This window comes from Thalassophryne amazonica, chromosome 15 (assembly GCF_902500255.1).
Source record: "Thalassophryne amazonica chromosome 15, fThaAma1.1, whole genome shotgun sequence".
NCBI lineage: Eukaryota > Metazoa > Chordata > Actinopteri > Batrachoidiformes > Batrachoididae > Thalassophryne > Thalassophryne amazonica.
Genome location: NC_047117.1, coordinates 30,253,595 through 30,276,189, shown reverse-complemented (window position 1 = coordinate 30,276,189; position 22,595 = coordinate 30,253,595). Strand labels below are relative to the sequence as shown.

The 22,595-nt window shown below is 40.4% G+C and overlaps 1 protein-coding gene across 1 annotated transcript; it reads right to left on the bottom strand.

The window, feature by feature from the left end:
* Window positions 1–1,325: 1,325 nt before the first annotated feature.
* On the bottom strand, window positions 1,326–16,825 carry gucy1a1 (guanylate cyclase 1 soluble subunit alpha 1). Its single transcript, XM_034188005.1, has 8 exons — window positions 16,322–16,825; window positions 15,958–16,025; window positions 13,614–13,702; window positions 12,781–13,496; window positions 7,706–8,191; window positions 4,952–5,095; window positions 2,397–2,551; window positions 1,326–2,124 (listed from the first exon to the last, which is right to left on the bottom strand). Exons 1-8 carry the CDS (start codon window positions 16,553–16,555, stop codon window positions 1,974–1,976), a joined length of 2,043 nt encoding a protein of 680 aa, XP_034043896.1. The 5' UTR covers window positions 16,556–16,825; the 3' UTR covers window positions 1,326–1,973.
* Between the last annotated feature and the right edge of the window lie 5,770 nt (window positions 16,826–22,595).

Sequence of the window (22,595 nt, the reverse complement as noted above, 5' to 3'; positions counted from 1 at the left end):
CCCATCTCTGAACCAAGTCTCTCTATCACTCCATGACAGACTGCATGGCCTGTTGTAGTGGGCGTGTCTTACCCTACGGTCACATTAGCTACAAGCGACAGCAAACAACAGAAGCAAAGCGACGACTTGTCATACATTTTCAATCAGAGTGGTTATTTTGCAGCAGCAAAAGACAACAAACTAATATTGAAAACTAATATTCCTTAATAAGTAAAAAAAGAAATGTTAAATTTAAAAGGAATATCAAGATAATATTCCTTAATAAGGAGAAAGGCACATCTATGTAGATAGGATCTTTTTACTTGGCACTTTAGCATTTGCTCTTATTTGTGCACTGACCTTTAATGTAGCGATTTTATAAGGTTGTGAATTTGATGGATAGTGTTATTTTTTTATGTAGGTTGTTTTTTTTTACGTAGGTTTTATACTTTATTCTGTGATTTTATCAATGCCGTATCTGTTTTTTTATGTCATGTCTTTATCAATGTCATATCTGTCTGTTTGACCATTTGTCATTTTCTGCTCTGCTGTTCATAGCACTTATGCCTAAGACAAATTTTCGTGCCGGGACAATCAAGTATATTTGATTTGATTTGATTGACAATGCTCTGCCGCCAACTAGGCGGGGCCAAAATAGGCCAGAATCTATTTTCTGCAAAGAGTGAGCAACGCAACACAGCGCAGCCAATCAAAATGAATAGGCAGCGTGATGTCAGCTGGCTGCTCGCTCAAACAAAATATACCAAAATGGCGAAAATTGGTCAGAAACAGCTTATTTCTGTATAAATCAAATATGTTTCTCATCTAGTTTTGGTGAAATAAACACTTTTAAATCTAAATATAATGCAATGCTAAAATACTGTACATGAGCTTTTGACAAGAGCAGAAGTTAGCTTTGAGTTAGCGGAACTTAGCATGCATGCCGACGTCCTCAAAATGTCTTGCAAATCACTCCAGAGGTGTCATTAGGTTACAAAATAGCATTTTTAGTTTTAGAAGTGCTTATTTGTCACTAGCTTTTACGTAATATATGACAAAGACATTATATTTACACACAAATGGAGTCTGCAGCTAGCTAGACCAGCCACTGACACCTCTACTCTGATTGGCTGTCATCCCCGCCACTCAAAACAAAACCAAAACAACAACTTAAAAAAAAGAAACAGAATGAAACAGAATGTGGCTTTCTAACCTCTGAAAATACCTCTTAAAATAAGTCAAGGTTAGCCATCTTTGAACTATGTCCCAGTAATAGGACTGGACTTCTGCTGAGCACAGGCAGACGGATGGACAGATGCAAAGTTTTCACAATACTCGATAGCCATTTTACAGAGATGTTAGCATGCACACCCCGGGGACACCCAGCAAGTGACAAAGCCAAATGCTAGTTGCCGTCATTTGTAGCTAATGTGAGCGTAGCTTCAAAGATCGAAGCTGGAATCCACACACAAATTTTGTGACATAAGTCACGGAAGACTAAACAAGTTGTTTTCACCATAATGTTTGCTTGTAGTAGATGGGTTTATTTTGCACCTAGAATTGGGAGACTTTGAAGATATTTAACACAAAATGCAACGCATATTTAACTGCAAAAGGGATATTAAAAAAATTTTGCACAATATGATCCCTTTAAATATTTTGTCCTGTTTTTTTATGATTCTTGACATTTCTGCACCTTAAATAATGGTAATGTGTCTCATCATCTCTATCTGGCATGCTCTTTCACTCAGACAGGAGCTTCGCGATGATAAAAAAAAAAATTAAGACCAAAAAAAAAAGTTTTCTGAACTACAACTTTACAATTAAAAAATGGACAAGACTCAAATATTCAACACCAAACTGACATCTCTGTAAGCTTCTGGAAGAATCTGACTGAAAACAATATTATAATCTAAACCACCCAAACTGAACTGTACAAGGTGTTTGCACTATACATAAGTTTAAGCTTGTTCCAGTCTAATATTTTCGGGGCTCTAACAGCTTGACTTTCTTTCAGAGTCACTTGACACTTTCATGGACGCCTCCAAAAAGTAACAAACGCCAGAAATGTCCTCTGGGAAATTGGCTGGAAGCTCCTCTCTGGTCCTGGGAATGAAGTCAAACTCTGGATGATCCTTCAGTAATCTGGGACAAAGAGAACACAAACAAAGCACAAATCTGAGTACGCTGTGGCAAATTATTTGACACGAGAGGAGACACAGTGCTGCTCTACGGTTTCTGTCTAGAGCGCTGATTTCATGCATTATTGGTGCGTAAATAAGATGTGCAGACATTTTCTCATTTTGTAACTTTTATGGAAATAAAAATGCATTTGCACATATTCTGTTAATCATAATAAACTGCAACAGTTGCTTTTACAGTATACTACAACCTGCCTTTGCAGTATAGTACTTCACCTGTAGGTTGTGGGGCTGATGTTAATTTTTCGAGGTTGGCTGCACGATTCAAACTTGTTGGCCAATGTCACATTGTTTCCAAAAAGGCAGTATCGTGGCATCTGTACACCAACTACACCAGCCAGTACTGAACCTGTATGGAGGCCTATGCGCATCTAAAACAAAAAAGAAAAAGAAAGAAAGAAAGAACATATTATTATTATTAATTATTACTATTATTATTGTTGTTGTTATTATTATTGAACACTGTAACTTCTGATCACAGACTTCCTGTAGCTTCCCTACGGATTAATTTGGAGTCCTGACTACTGAAAACTGTTGTCAGCATCCAAGAATAAATTGGATCAGAGTTCAAGGTCCGAATTTCCGGGACTTTGCATCTGCTCGGAAGGCTTGCAGACGTGGACACAAATGGTGACCTCAATGGAATGTGGGAGTTCTTCTACAGCCAGACCCTGAAAGTCATGGGAATTCAACTGCAGTCGCTAATGTGTACAGGAGGAGATGTTCCCAATCTGAGGGCAGTCTTAAAATGATCAAGGAGCCGCAGTGGTTTGATGGGAATTCCAGACTGTGTAGGAACCCAGAAAGCAAGCTGTGATGGCCCAGAGAGTAGATGAAGAGACCTATGCTCAAGAAGCTATGATCAGGTGACTCACCATTTGTGGTCTAATGACCCTCACCTGGTTACAGAGGAATCAAAGCACTTTGTTCCTCCAAACCTACATCTTGCCCTGTTGTGGTGGGTGACAGCTTGATCCTGACAGATCCTTTCGCTGTACTTTCCTATTGGGAGCACTAGTTTGAGTAGTTGTATAAGACCGATCCTCTTGCCAGGATGTTAAACATCTCCAGTACCAGGTTTGTGGTGGCTGTTCCTCCAGTAAAATGTAAGCCACCACATGATGATGAAACTGCAAAGCTAAGGGGAGGGAAAGCTCCAGAGATGGTTGATACTGAAGATAAATTCCTCTAGACTGGTGAAGATACTGTTCTTTTGTCATCGCCAATGGTCTTTATTTATTTATCTATTTTGGTCTAGGAGGCAGACTGGAAGAAAGCAACTGCCTTCCCACTCTGGAAAGGAAAAGGTGGTTGTCTCGATTGTAATAACTACAGGGGTATTATACTGCTCTCTGTGCTGGGAAAGCTGCTTGCAAAGATTGGGCCTCATTCACCAATATCTTCTTAAGAATCTTCTTAGATTCCTTCTTAAGCTGTTCCTAAGAAGATTCTTAAGAAAACTCTATGTCAGATTCATCAATGTTTTCTTAAACCACAGAATTGTTTGCAGCTGTGTTCTTAAATTGATGAATCCCACATCTTCATAAACTGAAAGTGCGTGCCAGGTGAGCCTAATTAATGTATAATTAGCATAAGTAACAGCCCATCAATGCCCATAAAAGGGCATGGAACTGCATGTCCATGTCATAAAGATGAAACAAAATGCTGAGAGCAAAAGGAAAATCAATTTAGAAATGGTTTGATTTAAAATCCGACACTAAAAAAGCAATCTTAAAATCCCAACGGAAGACGCAACTGATTGGAGGGGGAACAGCAGACACCCAAAAGCTGTCTGAATTGGACCAGTGCATGAGGGCCATCATCGGGAGAGGGCACTCTCTGGTAGGCTACGGGAAAAATCTAAATCATTTTATATTTAATTTTCCCCTACTTTTTAGGAGTACCATGAACTCTGGATACAGACCTGGGCCCAGAGGCAACACTTCCATCCTCTCCCTATGCGGCTGTTACGCCACTTGATTAATGTTAAAGTGTTGGTACACTGTAAAAACTGAGGTTCACCAGCTGCCTTGAATAGGTGAATTACAGTAATTCAACTGAATGTCAGTTAACTCACCTTAAAGATTAGCTTTAATTTCAGATTTTGAAATGAAAACATATAAACTTGAGTCCAGTATCCTAAACTTGCCATTCCAAGTGGAGTAAATGAGAAGACATTAGTTCACTTAACTTAATGGGGCAATAATTTTTTATAGTGTAGTTTAACACAAAAAATACTCAGTAAATTACCAAAATGCAACATATAATAATAAACAGAGATATCACGGACATATCACTGCAATATTGTATTTTAATGACCTTCACATAAGTAGACAACGCAACCAACGTGACAACATGAGACAACAAGAGTACTCTTGAGTGTTCGTCAGAAACCTGGATAGGAAACCATTCACGACTGCCAAAATCTTCGTAAAAATTTCGTAAGCAGGACTTAGGAACAAATTTATCCTTAAGAACGGTTTGTGAGGCCCATTGTTCTTAATAGGCTGTCAACCATCAAACAAAGCTTACTTAGCTCAGTGAGTTGGCCTCCTAGGAGGTGATACAACCTCAGAAAAAGACGTTCCTTTGACTGTTGCTTTAAATGTACATTAACTGGCACTCAACCCCACTAAAACCAATGCAACCCTTCTGCTGGAAATGTTTTGTTCCAATAAAACTTCCTTCTATGAAATCTCTAGGGTAGGATGTATATAACTACAATACCTCACAAAGCCAAATAATCAGTATTACAGTAGTCTGACTATCACCTGTATTGGTCCTCCGGTAGGCGTCTTTACTTCATCTGAAAGATCCATCATCTTTAAGGCCATGAGTGCAATCTGGATGGCATGAGTCTTGCTTTCCTTGTGTAAGCCACCTGCTACACAATACGCATCACCAATGGTCTCCACCTAAAAAAGTACACAATTATCAGTCATGTCTGAGCTGGAGATGCAAACAGTGTGTTCAGGACTTTGTTATACTCCCTCCACCCTTACTTCACCACTTCATGATGACTGCACTGGAGGTCACGAACTGTGCGAAGGTAATTTATCCAAAATTTAAAATCCTGTAGAAGCCCAGCTATAGCTGTATGTCATTGTGAAAACACTTATGAGATGCTTTTTGTGTTGCAGAAGGAGCCAGAGCGTAAAAACACTATTGTTAAAGCCTGATCCGTGGATTAGAAGTGTGTTAGTGGTTTCTCTCCTTTTTCTTACATGTAAATTTGGAGCTGAGCCTTCAGCAGCTACGTGACGAAGGGAAACTATTTTTAGGCATACCCATAGAGTGGAAACAGGGTCCTGCAGGATCTTTTGACTTCCTAGAGTTTTACAAGGTATTCATCAAACATTCTGTTCTCACTGTTATGTTTCAGTGACAGCCTGATTACATTACCAGCCTCTCTGTAGATTAGATCAGCCTTTGGTTGGTACAATGTTTATTGCCGACAGTTTTCATATGTTCTAAAAAGCATCTTGATGAAAACAATGAAAACTCTATGAAGGAACTCGATATAGTATTTACCACTGTGTGATCATACACTTTGCCTGAACCCTGATTTTATATATTCTTATTTTATAGAAATCATTTTAAATTAACTTACTTTTGGACATATTCTACCTGATAGAACCGCTGATACTGAAATTTTTGCTGCTAATGCATTTAAACATTTTGGGGGAAACTGACTGGAACATTTTAATAATTAAAACTATTCAAATCTTTCAATCAGTAATGACACATGCACTGATAGATCAGTATGTCTTTATTTTGTATTATGGCAGCACACTGTAAAAAAAATCTTGTCAAATTTACGGTGAAAAACTGGCAGCTGTGGTTGCCATTTTTTCACCGTAAAAAATACAGTGATATTGTATATGGCTTCACGGTAAGGTATATTAACACTTGTAAAAACAACAGTTTGAAAATGTTCCAATAAAGATGAGTTACTGTTAAAATAATGGTGAAATTGTATATAGGCTCATGGTATAGCTGTACAACTCACACTGTAACCCTGTTGCTTTTTAAGTGAAATACTATCCATTCCACAGCATTTATTGTCCTATTTTATGGTCAATTTCTGTTAAAACAACAGCACAATTATTTATGCCTTGACGGTATGACTGTTCAATTCACAGTATAAACCCTTTGCTTTTAAGGTGAATTTCTATCCATTCCACATAATTTATTACCCTATTTTATGGTTTATTCCTTCTAAAAACAACAGCACAAAAATGTATTGGAATTTAGAGATAATCAATAAATTCCGGTGTTTTTTCTGGTACATTTGCAATTACTAAGAAGCTGAAATTGACTTTTAACACGATACAAAAGACCCAAAGAATGAGCCAGTATTTCCACATTTGACCATACTACCCCCTGTAGGAAGCTGCACATACAAATCCTGAGAGCACCCACAAAATCAGCTCTCTACTAATCATAATGGTCCGGTCAGGCGGAGGTCTTGAAAAATAAAGTCATACTAACTTATGGTTTTGTGAAAATACTGATAGAATAACTCCATTAATGTCAATTCTGTCATTTGTACAAAGTTAAAATATAACATATATCTTTTAATGTTGAATAATGCACTAATTCTGAGGTTTTGTAACAAACGGACCGCAAAGCATTCTGGGTAAAATTGCCTCTGCTAAACACTGATTGGTTCTTAAAAATTAGCACATTACTTTAAAATGAAAACATATATCTGATATTTTCACTTTATAAAACTTCAGACATGACAGTAATTTTAAATAACTTGTCCAAAATGAGTAGGTTAAAATTTGAGCCATAAGTTAAAAATGTATGCCTCTGGATGACTTGGGTGATATTCCGTGAATAATACAGTAATGTGCTATTTTTAATATGACTGTCCAATGCTGTCACCATTTCAGCTTTTCACCATATATTTCACATGTTAAAACATTTAAAAATAACATTTTTGACAGTTTTTAAATTTATTGGTAATTCAGTGTTTAAGCTTCTTCTTGCTTTACAGTTTATTCCTGTTGCCATTTCACAGGTTTTCACTGTAATTTTCACAGACATTTTTTACAGTGCACGGTGGCTGAGTGGTTAGCACTGTTGCCTCACAGCAAGAAGGTCATGGGTTTGAGTCCCATGTGTAGCCTTTTTGTGTGGAGTTTGCATGTTCTTCCCATGTTTGCGTGGGTTTCCTACAGGTGCTCCGGCTTCCTCCCACATATAAAGACATGCAGGTTAGGTTAATTGGAAACTTCATAATTGTCCAGGTCTCCCTTGCAAAAGAGGTCTCCATCTCAATGGGACTAACCTGGTTAAACAAATATTAAATTAAATGGTCACCATGCATGGTTAAAAAACCAATATGGCCCATAATAGGAGGTTCACTGGTCCTTATCGGTATTTATCAGAACCCAAACTACTTTTTGTAGAGCCATTGTCTGACTGCCTGACTCTATTACTCCTATGCTTGACCTGCTATGCACAAGGAATTCCAACATATGTCACAACTATCAGCCTTGTATATTTCATTACCGTACCTTATAAACATCAAGCTCTCCACACTGGTGGTCAAACCTGGTGTACAGCTCATTGAGCATGGTGATCACTTGCATCGGTGTACAGTGTGAGCAAACAGCAGTGAAGCCCACAATGTCAGAGAAGAGCATGGTAACATGGTCAAACTTCTTGGCTTGGACTGTTTGTCCCTGCCACAGCTGCTGTGCCACAGTGCCAGGGAAGATGGAGAAGAGGAGGTCCACCGTCTTCTTCTTCTCCTCTTCTAGTGCTTGGTGAGCATGCTCCAATGCAGCCTTGGCTTTCCCTAACCGTTTCTTCAAACCATCCTGAGCCTTGGCCTGTTCACCAACCAGGACAACATCACGCAAAGCGTTATGAATGGGGATATCAGACAGGTACAAGCCGCGACCTGTCAGCTCCTCAAGCTTGTCCACACAAGGCGAGCCCAAGAACAAAATGGCATTAGACTCAGGAACGTAGATCATCTGACCTTTAATGTCCATGAGCTGCAAAGAAAAATCAATTAATGAGACAATTTCATATTTAGAAATTTAAAACTACAGTGTGCAGGACTTAGTGTCATCTAGTGGGGAGGTTGCAGATTGACCTTTACCATCGCCGATAGTGGTTTTGTTTCCCATCACGTTTTTTGCTTGGTTGGCAACAGGGATTCATGGTCCCTTGTCTTTTCCAGTGAAAATCATTATGTATGTTCCCATATTTTACAAAAATGAGAGTTCTCAAAGTTGTTAGTCTGCACTAGCAACCAGTAGACAGTGTAAAGGGGAGCAACAACTGATTCTTCTTCCTTTTTCTTTAGTTTTCTGATCGCACTGCAAAATGTGCAGGGTGGAGTAAACATGTCTCTTTTGGGATACTCATGGCACTGCTGCATGGTGGCTTCCATGAGGGAGCCCACTCCCATACACTCAAAAAAATGACTCAATGGATAAACTCAATTCAATTATGAGCAGGATTCCATCTAATTATAAAAAAAAATGTAGCCCCAACTCAACTAAAGCACATCCATGCAGGATAATTACAACCCCTGGCACTAATTATGGAATCACCGGCCTCAGAGGATGTTCATTCAGTTGTTTAATTTTGTAGGAAAAAAGGCAGATCAGAGACATGACACAAAACTAAAGTAGTTTCAAATGGCAACTTTCTGGCTTTAAGAAACACTATAAGAAATCAAGAAAAAAAATTGTGGCAGTCAGTAACGGTTACTTTTTTAGACCAAGCAGAGGGAAAAAAATATGGACTCACTCAATTCTGAGGAATAAATTATGGAGTCATCCTGTAAATTTTCATCCCCAAAACTAACACCTGCATCAAATCAGATCTGCTCGTTAGTCTGCATCTAAAAAGGAGTGATCACACCTTGGAGAGCTGTTGCACCAAGTGGACTGACATGAATCATGGCTCCAACATGAGAGATGTCAATTGAAACAAAGGAGAGGATGATCAAACTCTTAAAAGAGGGTAAATCATCACGCAATGTTGCAAAAGATGTTGGTTGTTCACAGTCAGCTGTGTCTAAACTCTGGACCAAATACAAACAACATGGGAAGGTTGTTAAAGGCAAACATACTGGTAGACAAAGGAAGACAGCAAAGCGTCAAGACAGAAAACTTAAAGCAATATGTCTCAAAAATCAAAAATGCACAACAAAACAAATGAGGAACAAATGGGAGGAAACTGGAGTCAACGTCTGTGACCGAACTGTAAGAAACCGCCTAAACGAAATGGGATTTACATACAGAAAAGCTAAACGAAAGCCATCATTAACACCTAAACAGAAAAAAACAAGGTTACAAAGGGCTAAGGAAAAGCAATCGTGGACTGTGGATGACTGGATGAAAGTCATATTCAGTGATGAATCTCAAATCTGCACTGGGCAAGGTGATGATGCTGGAACTTTTGTTTGGTGCCGTTCCAATGAGATTTATAAAGATGACTGCCTGAAGAGAACATGTACATTTCCACAGTCATTGATGATATGGGGCTGCATGTCAGGTAAAGGCACTGGGGAGATGGCTGTCATTACATCATCAATAAATGCACAAGTTTACGTTGATATTTTGGACACTTTTCTTATCCCATCAATTGAAAGGATGTTTGGGGATGATGAAATCATTTTTCAAGATGATAATGCATCTTGCCATAGAGCAAAAACTGTGAAAACATTCCTTGCAAAAAGACACATAGGGTCAATGTCATGGCCTGCAAATAGTCCGGATCTTAATCCAATTGAAAATCTTTGGTGGAAGTTGAAGAAAATGGTCCATGACAAGGCTCCAACCTGCAAAGCTGATCTGGCAACAGCAATCAGAGAAAGTTGGAGCCAGATTGATGAAGAGTACTGTTTGTCACTCATTAAGTCCATGCCTCAGAGACTGCAAGCTGTTATAAAAGCCAGAGGTGGTGCAACAAAATACTAGTGATGTGTTGGAGTGTTCTTTTGTTTTTCATGATTCCATAATTTATTCCTCAGAATTGAGTGAGTCATATTTTTTTTTCCCTCTGCTTGGTCTAAAAAGTAACCGTTACTGACTGCCACAATTATTTTTCCTGATTTCTTATAGTGTTTCTTAAAGCCAGAAAGTTGTCATTTGAAATGACTTTAGTTTTGTGTCATGTCTTTGATCTACTTTTTTTCTACAAAATTAAACACCTGAATGAACATCCTCCGAGGCTGGTGATTCCATAATTTTTGCCAGGGGTTATACATTTCATTTAGTTGGGACTACATATATTTATTAGATGGAAATCCAATCCAATGAGTCAGTTTTTTGAGTGTGTAGATGTGAAGGGTCCATTCTAAGCTCATGAAAACACATTGTTGCAGATAATTAGACACTAATGAACATATAGTTATTAATGTTGTATTCAATTTCTCATCTTGGAAATTGCTCGCCTTGGACTAACCTTTTCTGAAGAGTGGGCAAATTGAGTCCGTTGTGGTCTGTCTAGTGTGTTCTGCCTTCAACAAAGTCCTGAAAATGCTACCAAACCCAAACTTTGACAAGTCATTCATATTCTTCATGACTGGAAGGAAGCTTAAACTCTGCACCATATTTGCTACACATCATTTTGAGATATGTACGAATACCTGGTAAAAAAATATGAATATAATGGTCAATTACCCTCATTGCCATCTGGGTTATAAGAGTATATTTTGAAGAATGGTCAAAATTAGCATATTTCCAAAAAACAGTTGGAAACTTTATAATTGTCCAGGTCTCCCTTGCAAAAGAGATCTTGATCTCAGCAGGACTAATCTGGTTACATAAAGGCTGAATTAAATGAAACTATAGATTTTGCTCCGAACAATGTGATTTATGATTTGACTGTATAGATATGCAGTAACACACCATAAATCATGGTGCAAAAAAAATAGACTGCCATATCTAGTGTATTTCTTTGATTTTTGAGCATTCAAAAATATGGCTTGCTTCCATTTCCAGACCCTCATGGAAGGCAGATCACACAAGACAAACCAAAACTGACTCAGTTTTCCCAATGTACATGAAAAGTTACCCAAAAATCAGCAGTATCACATGTGTGAAGCTAATAACCGGTGAGTTATTAAAGTCGATAGTTGGTACAAAACACTGTTTTTGCAAAATGTGAAGAATTCATCAAAATTTTCTAGGGCTGTAAGGAAGCTTAGAGTCACTTAGACACTTGAGACATGCAAGAATACATGGTAAAAATATGAATGCAATGCTCAAATACCCACATTGCCACCTGGGGTGCAGAAAATGGGCATATTTTGAATCTTGTTCAAAATTAGCAGATTTCTAATGACTACACAGTAAAATCGCCAGTGTAAAACAAACACTGACAGTGTTAAATTAACACTGCCAGTGAACATATGGTCCCACTGTACACTGGCAGTGATAATTAAACACTGGTGATTTTACTGTGTATAGATTTTGCTCCAAACAGCCTGATTTATTATTTGACTGTATAAATATGCTCTAACATATCATACATTATGGTGCAAAAAATTAAACTGCCATATCTAGTGTATTTCTTTGCTTTTTGAGCAATCAGAAATATGAACGACATGTCAAATTTTGGGCTTGCTACCTTTTTCAGGCCTTTGTGAAAGGCAGACCACATTACATAGACAGACCAAAAATAACTCAAATTCCTCACTCTACATGAAACGTAAGCCCAGAATGAGCAGTTTCACATCTGTGAATCTAATAACAAGTTAGTTATTAATGTCTGAAGTTGGTACAAACTCAGTTTTCGCAAAATGTGAAAAAAAAAAATCACAAAAGATTCCTTGGGCTGTAACTTTCAAACTTTTCAAGATACAGACCTAATATTTGGTATTTCACTGTAACTTTTGGAACAACATAGCAAATTAGCTAAACAGGGCTGAGGAGTGACCTGGGAACCTTTGGGTGATTTCAAATGGAATGACCCAAAATGTAGACTTCGTGGTAACTGTTTTCCAAGACACTTAATTGACATTGTGTCAGTCCCCCTGGCTGTAAATGGGTACCAGCCTCAGCTGGGGAAGTAACCTGTGTCAGACTGGCTTCCTGTGAGTCACAGACCCTGACACTGTGGAATCTGGAGATAAGCAACAGACCTCAGGGATTATAGGATACTTCTTCTATCCTGCAGGAAGGATCTCTTGTTATGTCATACATAAATAAAATCCATCAAGATATAATTTGAAACCAGCAAATTTTGTATTGAATTTATAACACTTCATAATCCTGTTTGTAATGAAGGGACTCGTGGTTTAGATACAACAGTTAGCACCATCAAGCCCTTTAGATGTGGTACCAACATCTAAAGTCTAAAGCAGCTAATTGCTTTGCATCCTCACATAAACAGCATGAGTATGGATGCGCCTTTGATGGTGAAAATGCTCTGACATTTACTTCACATCTCAGCGGGGGACGTAGGGGGTCTAACATCAATCCCTTCCTCAGAGATTTAGGCACCCAATTAAGTACATCACAAATAAGCAACTGCATAAACTACCAGATTCAAGATGTGATTTAAAAAATAACTTTTTTCCCAATAAACAATTTTTAAGACACAGCTCACAAAAACTCTACCATACCTTCCCGGTGTTATCAGTGCTGGAAACTCCATGCTTGATCCGAATGATAAACTGGGTATTTAACATCGACAGAATACCTTGAAAAGTGCATCTGATCTGTGGCGAGACAATAGAGAAGTGTTCTTGGAAAGTAGCTGAACGTCTCAGTCCATCCTTTCTGATCAGTCTTTTCCTGAGCCCGTGTCCTATTTGCACCAGGACCAAGTCCTGGTCCAAGATCAGGTGGAAAGGGAAAATGGTGGAGAAAAGAGACGTAGGAAGGGTCCCCGCTGCGGTGGCCTGTAGCGGACTAGGTGTCAGATTTTGAGCATCCTTCACTATAACTGTGTACAGAAGACTGGGCTGTGGGCTGGACTGCAAGATGCTGTCTTTGGCACAAGGGGGGTCCATCAACACCTCCACAATGGTCTGGTACAGTAGGTGGGCAGCCGCTTTGATGACTCCAGGGAAAAACAGCTCGGTGGTCAGTTGGGGGTTAAAGAAATAGACAGTAAGCAGGCCTGGATCCTTGTCTAAGCACAGCACCGAGGGCTCATTTCCACAATCCTCTCTGTCTGGGTTGGGCTGAGCACTGCTCTGCTTCAACAAAACATTGAAGCTGTTGAGGAAGTCCTGAAGAGCGCCCCCTACAACCCGCAAAATATGTCCATCCTCTTCATAGCACATGTTGAAGAGCTCCTCACCAAGAGCAACTTTCAAAGTGTCCATCGGTGTTTCTGTTGAACACACGAGGGGAAACAGGTGACGACGTGCGGCCCACATGACCCGCTGCCTCAAAATGTCAATGACAGTCATTTGGATGAAGAGTAGCACAAGTGAAGACTTGACATTACCTGTTTTGGTTGCGTAAGTGTTCATAACCTCCAATAAATGCTCTGATTTATCGCTGCAATTTTGACAGTCAGTACTGCACAATACTGGGCTGGAAAGACAATAAACATCTTTGTTATAGTCCAAAGCTATATTTTCTCTTCAGTTATTCATTATGAATAATACTGAGATCATTACAAAAAAATGCTTTACCAAATCAAGGTAGATTAATGAGAAGCTTGTGGGTCCATAATTATACCTTTATATTGCTATTATCATTAAGCAGTGCAGCTGGTTTGAGTGTCTCAGTTTGAGCAAGATATCTTAAGATCATCTAACCTGATTTTGATCAAACTTGGCGGGTACACCGGGCAAGAGTTGATCTCCATTAGGATCAGTTAATTATCAAGATCACAGGTCAAGTTCAAATTTCTGGCCCCATTATCTCAAAAGGAAGGTCGATTGGGATATGGACGTAGATTCTGGATCTTTTTTGTTTTTTTATTTTGCAAGTTGAGATGCTTTATGATATAAAGACCAATTTCTGAAAAAGGTTTTCAATCAATCAGTCTGTCACTTATTGCACTTCTTGGAATGACCGATCACATACAAATAAGTATGGAATCTGGGAGCTTTTTAACTTTCTATTAGCATGTTTGTTGGGGGGGGGGGGGGGGGGGTCCCATATTGATGAATTCCTCAGTGTTTTCAGCCAGTCGACGCTAAAGTCGGTCATTACTCATAGAAGGATCCAACTGAATTTTGGTCTTCACCAGGCTCCAGATGTGGATTCTAGATCTTTTCAAAGCTTCCTTTAACTTTTTAAGCAATTTTTTTTATTTTTAATTTTTTTAGTTTTTTTTGTTAGGGCGGTGGGGGCGGTGGGGGGGGGTTACATGCTGATTAGTTTCTTTTAAGATTATCAGATAATTGCAGCGGAACTTGATAGAATGATCAAACTTATGTAGTGAAGAAGTCCATTAAATTTTGGTGTCAGTTGGAATTTGGATGTGGTTTCTGGATCATTTAATTAAATTTTTTTTACTTCATGTTCTGTATGATAAAGGGTTTTCAAGCAACTGACAGAATTAGCAAAATTACCAAGTGAAGAAGTGAATTAAATGTTTAGTTGATTAGGATCTTTATGTAGTTTCTGGATCATAAATTGAGGTAAGTTGCCTTTTTGACATATTGATCAATTTGTCAGCAGGTTTATAGCCAATAACCATTAAATGTGGTGAAATGACAAAAACATATTAACAGGAAGAGCCCCATTACATTTTGGTGTTGATTGGGATCTGGAGGAAGATTCTGACTAATTTCATCAGATGTCTTTTACATTCTGTGTGAGGCTATTTTTTAAACATTTTAAACAAAAACTCAGCCAGTCACCACAACAACTGGTGAACTAAGTAAATCGATCAAGAGAATAAATCCACTATCACTGGGATTCAAAGGAGTGATCACGGTCTCTCTGTTTGTATGCGCATGCTGTATCACGATATCTTAAGAACATTTTGAGCCACCTTGGCAGGTAGACTGGACCAGTGGGTGGGAATAAGTAGTTTTCTTTTTTGGCAAATTTATCAACGATCAAAGGAGAGTTCAAGGTCAAACTTCCAACCTCTGCCAATATACAGGACAATATCTAATTTGATGGAAATGAGATGACATTTTATTATTAGTGAACTAGAGTATTTAAAAACCCATTTAACAGTTTCTCTCCATGCTTGATAGTTGAAACTTTGAAATGTGGGTGGGCGTTGCTGCACTCTCAGAGCCCTTTTGACTTATGGTAATTATGTTGATACATTCGGCAAATTCTGAAAAGGCTGTCCACTACTCAATGCAATATGTGATGGGATTAGACCAGTGCTTAGAGATCAGATGTGAAATGTGGAGTTTTATTCAATCTTTCTGTTCCATGGGAGAAATGGGTCAAGATTGGACATTCTGTCACGTTCTCACATGTGCCAATTTTGATCAAACCTAACAGTCAAGACAGAAATGATGCTGATCTGGAAAAAAAAGATCTCTCTTTTCTGGTGAAAATATATATTTATACTATTAGTGAAGTTGCTGAGCTGTCACAAAAAATAAACATGCAATAATATGATTAATCCCAATCCAAAATTCCAGGAAGGCTCAGCCTTGATGTGCTTCCAAGTCCCCTTGTAGTACCTACGTATATCGATATTTTTTTATTATTATCAGCATGTGTAGTGGGAGTAGAAATGAGCAATGAATCATGTGTTGTAGTAATAGTGGTATCGGGTCTAAATAGGGGTCTTCTAACAGTGGAAGTGTGAGTGGCACTAAAAAGCTAGTTGTTATTGATATGATCTGTTAAAAAAATACACCTCTTACCTTTCTGACTCCCTGCTATTAGCGGATAATTTCATCATTCGTTGGAGGGCAGCATGCAACCTGTCAAACTGCATGGTAAACGGCCAGCAAAGGGTTAAAGGTCATCATCTGACAGCACTTAAAAGCATATTTAATTACAGAAGCAACAGTAAAATGCAATAATTCAAAAACAATGAGCAGGTTTAAAAAAAGAAAGAAGCTTAATTTAACACACAGCTGCAATTACACACACACACACACGTGTGTATATATATATATATATATATATATATATATATATATATATATATATATATATATATATATATATATATATATATATATATATATATATATATATATATATATATATGAAAATACGTACCTCGGGACATGCCAATTTTCGGATGCTGTCTCCAAGTGTATGGAGGTTAACTTTGGCTCTGATGGTTTTCTGTCGATCCTCGCCTGTTTTTCCGTGCTCGTCCTTATTTCCAGCCGCGGTGTCTGCGGCGACCCTCGCGCGCTCCTGAAAGTCCCCGAGCGCATCATTTGCGGCGCTGGCGGAGAACGAGCACTCTGCTGGTATGTTGAGCTCTTTGAGCTTGGAGCAGAACATCTTCCCGCTGTCAGGTTGCTTCTACCTAATGTCGCACGGAGACGATGGAGCCGTTGCGGTCTCTGGGAGAAATTCCATCATCAGACGCGCGCATCTTTCTCGCAGCGCCACTGATCCAAAATGATCAACAACAACAGAGCCACAAAGTGCATACAGCATTCATTGAAAAACGGCAAACGATGGCACCGAACTGTCATTTCCAAAAGCCAATGAGAAACTGCACAAAAAAAGCCCACCGTTAGACCAATCCATGCGCAACTGGCGCTGGCGCAACAGCCTATCAGCAATGAGAAATTATTTCCAAGGGACTCGTCGGATGCATTGGATTTTTTTCCCCCACCATCAACCTTTGGACTGGGTCTACATAAAAAATAAATAAACAAACAAACCTGATCGTGTTCATGAGGAATTATTGATATTCTGACGGAACTGCAATGTAGGCCATGCGCGCGTCTGGCGCTCAGTGGTGCGTTAAACTGCACCTGCAATGGCAACATAATGAGTTCCTACATCACTACAGAATAGCTACTTGCAATTTAGATCACATTATTTATATTATTTTAAATATTTAATGTCAATAACTGTGCTGTATTTCTTGCTTTTGTTAATTTAGCTCTCGGCCAATCAACGCAGGAGCTCAAAACGCATCTACTTTTTATTTTTCACTGTAGGCGATTTATTTAGGAATTGCAGCGCTTTTTGCAGGGAGCAAAAATATTTGGACAAGGAGCCCACCACCAGCATCTTATTCCATTCATTTCATTGTGAAATAAGCACAAAAATGTCTATATTTTAAGTGTCACAGTTATATTTGGAACAACATCCTATGATATAGGATGGTCTAGTGGTTAAGGTGTTGGGCTTGAGTCCAGAAGATCATGGGTTCAAATCTCCACCTGACTGGAAAATCACTAAGGGTCCCTGGGCAAGGCCTTTAATCCCCTATTGCTCCCGGTGTGTAGTGAGCACCTTGTATGGCAGCACCCGGACATCGGGGTGAATGTGAGGCATAATTGTAAAGCACTTTGAGCGTCTGATGCAGTCCATAAATGCAGTCCATTTATGGAAATAGAAATAAAAAGCAACAAAAAAGGTGGAAAATTGTGTCACCTCATCCGTGGAACCTGGTGGAGGTGATGTGATGTGGACATGTGTGCCAGGGGAACTGGCTCTCTCAAAATCAGGAGGACGAATTTTGATCTGATAACTTTGAGCTGAATGCTTTAAAAAAATTCCATGGTTCAATGGCGGGGGTGCTGTAAAGGAGAGAATAAGGAGAAGGATTGTGGGGGCCTATGATTGACAGGGGCCCAAAGAGGCCCCTAATACAATTATAATACTGACAAAATAATATGGGGGGTGGGCCAGTAACATTTCTTTTCATGGGGCCCAAAATCCCTGGCAGCATCCCTGCTGATGGGCACTCATGTAGACTCCACACCCAACCCAGGAACTTGTGGAACAGACATGTGCCATCATCTGACCTGAACGCTAAATCCAAGCCAAGATACAGGTTGCTCACTGAAGGCAAAACACTCAAAGAACAAGCTGAAGGTGTTGTATGGCTGGGGGGCCTGGCTGCCTTTTTGTTTCTGTCTTTTGTTTTTCCTTCCAGGTGGCTTGCATTTGGGACTGAGTGGCTGTGTTGCTGAGGTTATCAGGACCTCACCCTGATCACCTGCGGCTCGTCAGGACTCACAGCTGTGGTGCATCTATATGGATTGGAACATGGTGGCATTTAAGACTGGAGTGTACAGTGTGTATTTGCCAGAGACTCGACCTTGTGACCAGACGGGTGAGATCGTCGTCTCGGGAGCCATCTCATCATCAGTGGATGCAGAGAACGTCCAGGGTTTGATGCACGGTCTGTGAAAGAGGAGGGGGTGAGGTCTCACACTCGTCAGCACACTTCCTGAGGTACGTTAGATTTTGTGACTAACATTTATACAGTCAGCAAATGTGGTGTCCCTCACACCTTTTTATATTGAGCTGTATGTTAGTCATGTATCGGCTTCCACTGCAGTGGAGTTTTGTGAACTGGATGTTCCATGCCTGCAGGTTGGGAAGCTGATTAGTAATCAAGCCAGGAAGTGTTTGCTGTTTGTACACCTTTAAGTGTTCTCTCTGTGTGTAGAGTGTGGACTCACATAATGGTTCCTTCTTTCACAGACTCGGTTTGTTGCGGCCACCTGGGGGGTGTCGGCGGGGTCCTTGGGTCCGAACAGCTTCTGGCTCCGGACCGTTAGCGCTGCTGGGAGCGCACCACGCCAGACCGCACTTTCTTTTGTTATTTTTTGTATCACTGTTATGTATTAAATTCAGTTAGCCTTTGTACCGTGCTCTGCTTATTTCATACTGGGTCCTTCAAACACTGGTCGGTTCTCCGAGCTGCGTCCGACACATAACAGAAGGAGAAGGATCGAAGAACCTCTGTGTTTTGTAATCTCTACATACAGTACAGTTTTCAGTGTTAAATTAACACTGCATATGGTCCCATTCAAATCTCATACACTGGAAGATCTTGAGTGGTATTTTAAAACAAGATTATTTAACACTACAATAGAGTTGATTTAACACAATGGATTTGGGCTCATATGCATTTTGTGCAGTGTTAATTTAACACTGCAAAATTTACTGTGAGTTCAGTTTTCGGAAAGAATTTGCAACAATTAAAACAACCTCTCTTCAAACCAACCTGTGCTGTTTGTGGTATTCACATAAACATCCTCCAAACTATTATGATTTTTATTCTGAGCAGTGTTAAAGTAGAATGTGTAGTGTTAAAAATAGTACACTTTCATAATGTATCATTGCAAGGGTCAGAAAATGTGGGTGTGGGAAATTAGGAGCAGGTAGTGGAACTCACATGTAGCTTGTCTACTACCTTCTGGACATGAATGGGCTTGTTGCAGGGAATAACATCACATGCACAACCCAGTCTCACAGCAGTTCATGATGGCATTGTGAAAAGTCAATTAATCTATTGGTTTGTAATATTGTCACCAAAATGGTGCGCTTTTCATTGACAGGGGTACAAATTCAATTTGAGACGGGGCATGGACTGTAGGGTGACGGGGGAGTCTGGGGCATTATGTTAGGGTTAGGGGAAGGAAGATGCTTACATTATGGTTAGCGTTAGGAGAAGGGAGGGTAAACATTCATTCATTCATTCATCTTCTACAGCTTAGTCCATTTAAGGGTCACGGGGGGCTGGAGCCTATCCCAGCAGCCATAGAGCGTGAGGCAGGGTGCAACCAGGACAGGACGCCAGTCTGTCGCAGGGCCACAAACAGACAAACAAACACAGACACACCCACACACACACCTACGGACAATTTAAAGATTCCAATCCACCTAACCCGCATGTCTTTGGATGTGGGAGGAAACTGGAGCACCCGGAGGAAACCCACGCAAACACGGGGAGAACATGCAAACTCCACACAGAAAGGCCACGGGAATTGAACCCACGACCTTCTCGCTGTGAGGCAACATTGCTAACCACTAAGCCACCGTGCTGCCCTGAGGGTAAACAGTAAATTCAAAAACCGCATAACAAAAAGCTCCCCATTTTCGTGACGGAGGCACAAAAAAATGTGAGGGTAAAGTTACGTGTAGCTTGAAATTAGCTTGATTGTCAGTTTGTTTAATTTTGAAAGCCTAGGTTCTGGTGGCCAACAATTAAGGCCTCTTCCAACTTTTCTGCCGTAAGTATGAGGGTTAGTTGGGGGGAAGTGGCACCCATTAGCACTCCACTGGCTATGACCGTGGAGAGCTCTTCACCAACATGCTGCTGAATGGATGCAAAGCCCAACCGATGTGAAACAACACAAAGTACAGACATTTGCCATCAGAGCTGATGAACTCAATATTTGACACTGTGCAGTTGTTTCAGCAATACATTATTATTATTATTATTATTATTATTATAGCTGTGATGTTTAATACATTGTCAGATTAAAACCTCATAATCTCTTGAAACTAATTTTTTTGTTACCATTTTTGCATGCGGACTCTTAATTTAATTAGCTTATAATGCGCCAAATCACAGCAAAAGTCGTCTCAAGGTGCCTTACATAAAACAAGTCAACATAAAATTGAATAAATAATTAAAAATGAATAAAAAATTCAATACATAAATAAAAACAACTAAAAGAATAAAACAAATAAAAATAAAAACTATCCATAAGAGAGAATAAAAATAGGTTTTATTCTACTTTTATTTTTTTTTCTAGGTTTTATTTTACTCTTCTGTGCCTTTACAGCAAAGAGAAGTAACATAATAATTCTGAACTATCTCTGAGATATATAATCTCAGCAGAGCTTATCAGCCCACCAGGAAAGAAAGAACAAACTGAAAACCTACGTGCTCTGTCCTAACGGAAGGTCAAATCACTGGACACGGACAGAACAACACACTTTGTTGGTTGGTGAATGTCATTAACTGTCTCATGTGTTTGAAAGAAAATCAAAGACCGTGCACGTCACAGAGGCATTTGTTTACGATTAGGTTTAGACAAGCTAAATGGAGTGAGCTGGTAACCTATTTTTGAACTTTGCCTGTTTGGGGGGTAGCATGTTCTTCCATGTGAGTCTCAAACCAAATTACTGTCTGAGTTTGTAACTGTCCTGGATTAAGAGTAATAGCTGTGCTTTCAACGATTTCCAGGACTCAGCCATTGGAAAAGTATTTGTATGCTGTGAAAGTACTTGTAGAGATGTTCTTATCTTGGCAGTGATATTCATGTCTCTGGATTCTCGGCCTCTGAGGCTACGAATAGTCTGGGAAAAGTTTATAGAATCATGAGGTCCCTGGACAGAGTTGTTTGGTGATGCTGATATCTTTGCAGGAGAACGAAGGTCCAAATCCTGACTATCCTGATGCTTACTGTCTTACTGCATTACATGTATGCATTTATGCATTGTGAAGGAATGTCAGCTGTGACATTTTGGCCATTCACAGCACCAGCTGCCTCAGTGGTGGGGACTTCAGCAGCTGGAGAAGGCCAAGGGGACACCCACATTACACCTGACTTTTGAGAGGTGAGGATGCACCAGGTGGTTGCCATCCAAGACCCGAAGCCCGTCCGGGTGGCGGTGCTACAATACATGGAACCAGCCAATGCTCACAGATGTGATCTGCCCGCAAACCAAAAATACAACCACTTTCGAAGGTGCACTTGTTTGATGTTGGCAGTGACCATGCTGCTTTCGGTACACCCAATCCCATCACCTTTCAGACGGTAAGTAGAGTAGGGTTAGGGGTTAGAGGCTTTGCGGGGTAGGTGCACTGTAAAACCTAATGAGTTAGTTGAACTCAAACCATTTGATGTAACCGATTACCTTAAACCATTTAAATTTATTAACTTCCATCCATCCATCCATTTTCTTCCGCTTTATCCGGAGTCGGGTCGCAGGGGCAGCAGCTCAAGCAAAGCCGCCCAGACCTCCCGATCCACACACATCTCCCCCAGCTCCTCCGGGGGAACCCCAAGGCGTTCCCAAGCCAGCCGAGAGATGTAGTCCCTCCAGCGTGTCCTGGGTCTTCCCCGGGTGGTTGGGCCTTAGCCCATGGGGCCCGGCCGGGCTCAGCCCGAAAGAGTGACATGGGCCCGCCCTCCTGTGGGTTCACCACCTGCAGAGGGAGCCATGAGGGTTGGGTGCAGAGAGTATTGGGTGGCGGTCGAGGGCGGGTGGCCCGGCGGCCCGGTCCATGCTCACAGCCCCTGGCTGCTGGGACGTGGAATGTCACCTCGCTAGGGGGGAAGGAGCCTGAGCTTGTACGGGAGGTTGAGAGATACCGACTAGAGATAGTCGGGCTCACCTCCAAGCACAGCTTGGGCTCTGCTACCCAACTCCTGGAGAGGGGCTGGATGCTTCATTTTTCCGGCTTCGCCCACGGGGAGAGGCGGAGAGCTGGGGTCGCATTGCTTATTGCTCCCCAGCTCAGTCACCAAGTGTTGGAGTTCACTCCAGTGAACGAGAGGGTCGCGTCCCTATGCCTTCGGGTCGGGGACAGGTCTCTCACCGTTGTCTCGGCCTA